Genomic DNA, 8,399 nt, shown 5'->3' on the forward strand with positions numbered 1-8,399 from the left:
TATTTTTAGATTTGTATATTTCTATATGTATATGTATATATATATATATATATATATATTTAGTTAAATGTGTTTGAGATTTGAACAGTATCCACTCTTTTATAAACAATATTAATTATTTTAACATCATGTCAGGCTGCTTCAAACTTTGATCCAAGTCAAAGAGTTTTGTTTAGTAACTGTCTGTTGTCGTGACATGATATTATTCTAATGCTTCTAACATGAGACCGGGTCTCTCTGTGCTTTCACACTGTGATAAAGGCATTTCAGATGTACGCACACGATTGATCTAAATAGGTCACAGATGCATTGCTAAACCTGGGTCTGTACACATGTGTGAAAACTTGCGATAAGATCTTGTGAACATCTCCGGGTCTGCACCACACACATTTACATAAAGAGGGGGAACTGACTGACTCACTGTAAACTGATGTGTTGTTTTTTTTGGTATTTGGCATGTTTGTATTTATGATCCCCACACAGCCCACGAAACTCTGAACTTTGACCTTTCTATAGAGCCCAAATGTTTTACACTTCCAATCAGCTTTACGTTGAATCATGACATTGTTCGTCAATTTGCTGCTTTAAAGTTAAACGAGAAATTCAGCACTGTCCCATGAAACAGGAAGTTTAGCTTACTTCCTCTTGTTTATGTGTTGTGTCTAAAAATGGTCAGATAGAGAGAGACTTGTTTGTGTTAACAGTTGCCAATAGCGAGTGTGGGAGTTATACTCCCACCGCTATGCACTGCAGGTAGTGATATGCAGCTAGTGTTGGCGTCTACCTTCTAATAAAGGCCAGTCGAGGTGGTTTCTGACAGAGCTAATAACAGTTCGCAACTTAGCAATCTTTCCGTCAGGAAACTCTGTAGATCACAGAGCTGATCCAGTCAGCTCGTACTACTTTCGGACAGAGCCAGGCTCTGTTCCTCTCAAGTGTAAACCCACTACGGCGTCACCCATTGGTTTGTAGACTCCAGTTTGGAATTATGTCGTTAATGTTATGGAATCTTCTAACCTGAGGTTACACGAGGTCACGTGTGGGCCTTGAGGTCCTCGGCAGTATTAGTTGTTTGGCTTTGGTTGGGAACAGTAGGTGCCAGTCTATCTCAACACTGTGGTGACCAGGGTCACAGAGACCTGTTGCTGCCTTCCTAGACATAATAGATAGCTTGTTGTTGACGTTCCAATCTGTGTAAACAGACATCTGTGTCTCCAGACTAGAATGTGCTGACAATAACACCTCCATGGGTAAAGACATTCTCTGTGACTAATTCTGGGCGTGTAGTATTTGTGGTGTTATCTTGGGGTTTAAAGTCGATCCACCAGGATGAGTTGGGCAGAATGTGAGACCGACTCAGGCACTTCTGATGAACTTTGAGAGTGTCTCTAATCCTCCTTGGCCAAGCGTCAATAAATAATACAGCATAAGACATCAGAGGCTCCTGGACACTTTCTTACTTCCTGACCTCCCCATTGACCTTTGACTTCAGCAATTTCTCCACAATAGGTATTATTGTTTTGTTTTGTTTTTGGAGCCAGAAGTGACCATATTTGGACGATAGTGTGAAACTGGTTGGTGACAAACTGCGAGTTAGGCTGCAACATCCGTTGCTGTGAAGTGAAGCCAATGTAGAAGCGCCAAAATCCAAAATACCTTGAGGCTGGTTCCAGAAGTGAGTCAGTCTCCATAAGTCCCCATGTTAAAAACTTCACAGCAGAAATAAACATGTTTACAGCCTGGTACAAAAAACAGTTTTGGTCTCTGTAGCTAATTTCCCCGTTCATGACAACTGTACTGAGGGTGAATTTATATACAACTCACCTGTTCAGGTTATATTAAGGATATTAGCCAGGATATTATTATTATTATATAATACTGTGATATTTTGAGCTTCAAAAGAACGCTTTGGAAACTGTGCCAGTGAGGCTGCCCCCTGTTGGACACTGGACAGGTTTAAGACACTCTAAGGCGCTGGTTCTCAAACTGTGGTACAAGTACCACTGGTGGTGCTCTGCAATCTTCTCACCTTCCTCAACATCTGCCTTATTCTGAAAATAAAGGCCCCAAATCTTACACACTGCATCTTTTAAATAGATTAATTCAGAAACATTAAATACCATCAATAATACAAGAATTTGAATGAAAATACTTAAACTATGAGGTCCTGTAATGTTTTGTTTCGATGCCACCCTGCTCCTTATTCTCCGGAGATGGTGAGTGGAGGTAAAATGAATGTTTCGGAAACACTGCAAACAGGAACTATAAAGAAGCGAAGTGTGGATCAGGAGTAATCCTTTTCCACCCGAGTAGACCAGGTTCTTGAACTGGTTCTGTTCAGGATTCAACAATGAGTAATATGGGGGAAACCTGCCTGTGAAGTGTCTGTAGCTGAATAGGGTCGGCCTACTGTATTTTATCTGTTATTCTGGAGGTCCTTGGAGAGCCGAATATATTCTGACGTGGTACACAGTGCAGAAAGTTTGAGAAACACTGCTCTAAGGTTTGCTTCAATTAACAAACCAAACCATATACTGTGAATGCTGTGCCTTTATCTGCTAAGCTGATCGTCCAGGAACAGAAAGTCAAAATATTGTTTTAGGAAACTTGTTTGTTTTGTATCCAATAAGTCAGATTTGTTAATTTGTAGTCATGATGCTTTGTGCTTCTTCAAGGTGAAACATGTAAATATTAAAAAGAGACAAAATGTCTCTCTAACTTGGATTGGAATAAAAAATAATCGAGTATATTCCCCTAGAAATGTTTCTGTTGTGTTTATTCCGTACTGTTTGAGACGCGCTGTGTGAAACAGTTTCCATGACCTTTCCACTGTGAGAATGCACAGATGTAGATTAGATAAGATAACAGTGCGGAGCAGACTTCTGTTTTCTGTCGTAGGGGAGATTATTTTGATCTTCATGTGACCAGCAGTGGTTTAAATAACTGCGGTGGAAACCTGCGAAGGCTGGTTCTGGAAAGCTTTACGTCAGGTTCGGCAATGGATGGGTTTATATAGGACATGGTGCTGAGAGTTGATCACAGCAAACAGAAGAAGAAGAACAACAACACCATCATCATCATCATTGCACTGACAGCATCATGAAGACTCTCAGCTTCACTCTGGCCATTCTTCTGCTCACCGTCTGCTGCTGCAACGCCATGCGTGAGTGATCTGTTTGTGTCTCATCCTGTTTGTTCGTTTCATGTTTGTTTTCTCACTAACTCGAGACATTTATCTTCCTCACAGCTCAAGCTCTGTACTACAGCACGGCGCCTGCGAACTGCTGCTACAGCTTCTTCTCAAAAAGTCTGCCGTCGAGGCTCGTGTCCAAAATCACCAAGTCCCACAGCTCCTGTGTAAATCCGGCATTCATGTAAGTAAACAGGATGTATAAGATCTCCTTTAAAACATGAACTAAAGAAGGTGGAAGTGAGTTTTATTGGATCCTGCTGGACATCATTGTTAAGAAGTACTAGTAGCACCTAAGTTAGGGTCTGGACTGGCTACATGTATGACCGTCAATGTTAGTATTTGAGATCAGTCACGGTCTCAAAACTCTCTTACTCTGCCTCGCCTCACCCAAAACTCTGAGAAAGTGAGTTCAGGAGACAGAAGAAGTTCGACAAAGAGTTTATCTGTAAAACAGCATCTGAAAGTCTGTAAATTCGGCAACACAATGCTTACTGACACAGATGGGACCATGTCAGACTTTTATCGGCACTTTAAAGAGATGTTGGCTCAGGGTAAGTGACAATCCGCCTCTGGACCAAAAACTCTTTAGAAATCTCTTCATTCATCAAAAATTAGCTACCTATGTGTAGACTGTGGTCTTGGTCTTGACTTGGTTTCAACCCCTCGGAGAAGTCTCGAAACTGTTTTTTGTACCAGGCTGTAAACATGTTTATTTCTGCTGTGAAGTTGGACATTTGAACATGGGGACTTATGGAGACTGACTCACTTCTGGAGCCAGCCTCAAGTGGACGTTAGAGGAACTGCAGTTTTTAGCACTTCAACCATACATGTAGCATTCTACATTGTTAAAGAGGATGTTCTGCCTCTGCCGACTGAGTTCATCATCACAAGTATTGATTTTATTTTTCTCTTCTGTACGTTTCACAGAGTGGAGACGATCAGAGGACGACAGATCTGCTACTCTCAGACCTTCCAGTGGGCTCTGGATGTCTACGAACAGCTCCACACTGAGGGCAGCGGCCTACAGGCCTGAAGATGTATTATTATATAATACTGTGATAAATCAATGCCTGGTTTTGCAGGCAAACTGGAAACAATACAAATAAATGACCTAATATACTGGTTAGATTATATTAATTATATTGTTGTTACTTTGTATCAGAGAACAGCCAACTGTTTGTTAACTTCAATTAAAGAAATACAATCTTGATAACAGAGATTTGTTGATTTAGTTTCCATCCTATTTTCCTATACATGTCAATCATATTGAACACAGATTCAACAGATTTGACACGTCCAGTCTATTTTAGATATGTTTTGTCTCTTTTATCGATCCTGAGGGAAATTCGAGTATCGAGTTGCATCTTGAGACACATTAAAATTAAACCCGTAAGATGAATCTGAATTAGAAATAGAACTTCTATTAAAATAGAATTTAATTAGGCTGAAGAATTGTCTGTCTTCACCAACTTCTGAGAAACACATACGTCTCTTTAGCAGCTAAAGGCTTTGTCTGTTTACCATTTGAAGCTGGACTGGTGAGAAAAACAAAACGATTAAATTGGAGCAGTGAGCCTGAACCTTACATTGAATGTTTAGGTCATAACCCCAGAAAATGAGCTAAAAGATTCTAAAAAACTGCAAGCAAGGCCTTTCACATCACACCTAGTTTGAGTCGAGTTTGCCTAAAATGTACTGTAGCCGTGTATCCGCCTAAAATACCTAGAACTTTTAATGAGGAACTACTTTTCATGACCTGTAAAGATCGGGCAGATTAGTCTGCTGCCTGGATCCAAACCTCTGGATTTATTATGAGGCTAAAATATAACAACAATACACAAATACCTGGTGTCTTTTGTGTGAAGACTTTCCATTGACACCAAGTTTGTGATTTGAGCTTGGCTGTGTGCACGCTGTAATCAATGATAATGATCTGTGTATCATTAGATCTGCACATTTGCAAGTGCACAGCTCGTGGCCGTGCTGTAAGGAGCACCTTTTCTCTCTCGAAGCAATCAAATGATCTCATCTGTTGCACCACAAGCTGTTTTCTAGTTGCGATAAGATCAGCGAGGGTTTAATGTGACTTGCAAAAAAACAAAAAAAACGCTTATTGCAGAACACTTTGCTGCATTGATCCGTGTGGTCTTGCAGAAAAAAATTGTGATGTGTTAACTAAACATGATAGCATCAGGTGTCTGTGGTGCAAAAGTGTGACTTTATCTTGACGTGGCAGTAACGGTAACCTGGTCTTAAAAAGTGTATGCATGTAGAATTTGTGATTATATAACATTTATTTAATTCAGGAATGCAGAAAAACCTAAAACATTCAGCCAAGCGTGCAAGATTTAGTGGCTCAGGAGATAGAGCGGGGTCGTCCACTAATCAGATGATCCTCCAGTCTGCATGTCGAAGTGTCCTTAGGCAAGATACTGAACCTAAATGACTTGATGTAAATGTAAATCTATACATGTATAGGACCTCAAAACCAAAAGACACACTGTTATAGATGTTTGTCCTTTTTTATTAGTGATCTGTTTCTGCACTGACAGATCAGGAAAAAAAACAGTGTTGCTGTGCCACTCAAACTTCCTGTTACCTGACATTGACAACACTCATGCGGACATGTGAACGTATAAGAAGCTATAAGACACACACACACACACACACACACAGTGAGCACAGCAACATCACTTCAGACATCATGAAGACCCTCACCTTCACAGCAGGACTCCTGCTGCTGCTCTCTGTGTACTACTGCACTGCCATGCGTAAGTCTGTCACTCCGTTTATTGACCTGATTGGAGATCATCTCTTTTATTAGTTATTTTAAGGTAGAATTTATTGTTATTTCACAAAACATTGATGTACGATGGCACCTTCATGCTACACACGCATAGAATATATATACAAATATTTAAATTACAAGGAAAATTAAAACAATGAATCTTATAGAAAATAAAAAGTCAATAAAAAACGTATGAACGTTTAACACAAGTAGTTTTATCATAATAAGTTTGGAACTTTTAACGCGTCTGGTGATCAAACTATTGGCCACCTTTGATTCATTGAGGACTTTTGATGATGTCTGTTTCTGCTGAATGCAGATATGTAATCTTAGTCATCTTAGTACTGGGAGTAGAAATACTGAAGTCGTGAGTAATTCATGAAGTCTGTGAAGGCTCTCTGTCACGTTTCCACTGTTACAGTTAACTGTTCAGTAACATTTGGGAATTTGAATCAGAATCAGGTTTATTGCAAACACAATTTGTCTTCGCAAACATAAAGTAAACAAGTATAACAAAGGTAAAAGTACTAGAAGATATAAATGTATGTGCATTTTTTTATGTATAGAGCTGTATTGTGCAAAATATCTGCAAGATTTATATATGCGACATTACAGGATCATGTTGTTGGCTTAAAGATAGATTTAAATTTACTCAGTCTAGAACACAAAAACACAAATTCCTGCTTCTGTCTTCAGTTCATTCTCACACTGAACTGTCTGTTGGATCATCTGGTGCTTGTATCTGTGTTGTAGTACTCTTTTTTTTTTTAAAAACCTCTGTCTCACAAGCAGACTCTGGATTTAAGTTCCAAGATATCACTTGGTTGTCTGATTTATTTGTTGAACTGACTTCCTCTAAGAATTAAATTTGCAAAACACACATCAGTTTGTAAATACTTAAAAGCAACGCTTAATGAGGTGACTCGATGAAGCACCTACACATACAGCCTGGTCTTGGTCATGGCTTGGTCTCGGTTTACAAATTTGACTGTACATTTCATTCAGCTCAATACAGACGTAGAGCTGTAAGTTTTTATAGCAGATGAATGCTGGTTAAAGGTTATACACACTTTGCTTTATTGTTTCTTATGTTTTTAAGTCCTTTCAGGCTGATGCATGAAACAAAAACAAGCCTCAAAGACTTGTTTTAACGCATTAACCACAGTCACATCTTAAGAGTTTCTGTCATCCTGTCTGTCATGCTATTTTAGTGCTTGAAGCATCCGAGTAATGACTCATTTCACACTCATGATTCAGTGTAAAGACTGTATACAGCAACACCCAACACCACAACCGGTCCAATATATCAGCTAATAAATTAAGACACAGCTATTCTGATGATTTATTAATTGTTTTTATTCTTTTTTTTTTAAGGAACAATGTTCAGATTTTCTGATTTCAGCTCCTTAAATGTGAATATTTTCTGGTTTCTTCAGTCCTCTGTGACATAAACTAAATATCTTTGGGTTGTGGGTGTCACTTCAGGCTTTGGGAAACACTATTGGCCTTTTTTTCTTTTAGCATTTTATGGACCAAACTAAACCATTTATTTATTTATTTTTTGGTGTATGTCTTTCAGCCGCTGCAGTGAATGAAATAGCACCTGCGACGTGCTGCTTCGAATTCTTCATGCACAGGATACCGCTGCAGCAAATCGTCTCCATCGTCAAGACTCACAGCAGATGCAGCGAAAAGGGATTTGTGTACGTCCGTGCTTCATCCTCGCACTTTTTTATGTCACTGTAAACACGAATTGAGAAAAAAAAGTGAATAAATGAATACTACATTTCAAAGAAACACATCAGATGAAGTGTTCAGTCTGTTGACCGTGATGTCAAATGATATTTTAAAGTCCTAACTCTGTTGTTTTGGATTTTCTCTGCAGGGTCAGTACTGCCAGAGGGAATAAGATCTGCGTCAGCCAGAACGTGACCTGGGTGGAGAAAGCGTTCGAGAAACAGCAAGCTAACGAGATGAAATAATCCTGAAAAATGAGTCTGATGTTAACAATCTGCATCTGATAGCATCTTTTCCAAAAGGCTTTGCGTTGTTTTTCAGGTATTTCAGGCGTGTTTGGTGGAAATATCTGTTTCTTTTTTTCATTTTATTTTTGCTTGTTTAGACTGTTTTACATACAAAAAATCTGTACGGCAAATGGCTTTCAGCAAATAAGGAATTAATAAATGCATTCATGAAAAGAACGTGTAACTGTTTATTCTTATCAGTGTCCCAGGAGGCTGGATCGGATCCTAGCTCTCATTGGACGAGAGGCGGGGTACACCTTGGTACAAGTGGATCAGGAGGTGGAGCTGGGTCGTCCACCAATCAGATGATAAACTGATAGACTGATAGATAGATAGATAGATAGATAGATAGATAGATAGATAGATAGATAGATAGATAGATAGATTATGATCC

At 39.2% G+C, this 8,399-nt stretch overlaps 2 protein-coding genes across 2 annotated transcripts; both read left to right on the plus strand.

Annotated features, from left to right (window-relative positions):
* The first annotated feature begins 2,621 nt into the window (after positions 1–2,621).
* On the plus strand, positions 2,622–4,383 carry LOC109138316 (C-C motif chemokine 3). Its single transcript, XM_019258204.2, has 3 exons — positions 2,622–3,163; positions 3,248–3,374; positions 4,121–4,383. The coding sequence occupies exons 1-3, from the start codon at positions 3,100–3,102 to the stop codon at positions 4,224–4,226; spliced, it is 297 nt and encodes a 98-aa protein (XP_019113749.2). The 5' UTR covers positions 2,622–3,099; the 3' UTR covers positions 4,227–4,383.
* A 1,406-nt stretch (positions 4,384–5,789) lies between these two features.
* LOC104938140 (C-C motif chemokine 3) lies at positions 5,790–8,179 on the plus strand. The gene is made up of 3 exons (XM_010754489.3): positions 5,790–5,964; positions 7,561–7,684; positions 7,867–8,179. Exons 1-3 carry the CDS (start codon positions 5,811–5,813, stop codon positions 7,961–7,963), a joined length of 375 nt encoding a protein of 124 aa, XP_010752791.3. The 5' UTR covers positions 5,790–5,810; the 3' UTR covers positions 7,964–8,179.
* The last annotated feature ends 220 nt before the right edge of the window (positions 8,180–8,399 follow it).

This window comes from Larimichthys crocea, chromosome XXI, assembly GCF_000972845.2.
Source record: "Larimichthys crocea isolate SSNF chromosome XXI, L_crocea_2.0, whole genome shotgun sequence".
NCBI classification, from domain to species: Eukaryota; Metazoa; Chordata; class Actinopteri; family Sciaenidae; genus Larimichthys; species Larimichthys crocea.

What these genes read in the sequence shown, in the direction of transcription:
- LOC109138316 (XM_019258204.2), top strand. Translation starts at nt 3,100, where the DNA reads ATGAAGACTCTCAGCTTCACTCTGGCCATTCTTCTGCTCACCGTCTGC. An exon ending in CTGCTGCTGCAACGCCATGC is followed by an intron (nt 3,164 to 3,247) that starts GTGAGTGATCTG and finishes TCTTCCTCACAG; the next exon opens with CTCAAGCTCTGTACTACAGC. An exon ending in TGTGTAAATCCGGCATTCAT is followed by an intron (nt 3,375 to 4,120) that starts GTAAGTAAACAG and finishes TACGTTTCACAG; the next exon opens with AGTGGAGACGATCAGAGGAC.
- LOC104938140 (XM_010754489.3), top strand. Translation starts at nt 5,811, where the DNA reads ATGCGGACATGTGAACGTATAAGAAGCTATAAGACACACACACACACA. An exon ending in GTACTACTGCACTGCCATGC is followed by an intron (nt 5,965 to 7,560) that starts GTAAGTCTGTCA and finishes TATGTCTTTCAG; the next exon opens with CCGCTGCAGTGAATGAAATA. An exon ending in TGCAGCGAAAAGGGATTTGT is followed by an intron (nt 7,685 to 7,866) that starts GTACGTCCGTGC and finishes TTTTCTCTGCAG; the next exon opens with GGTCAGTACTGCCAGAGGGA.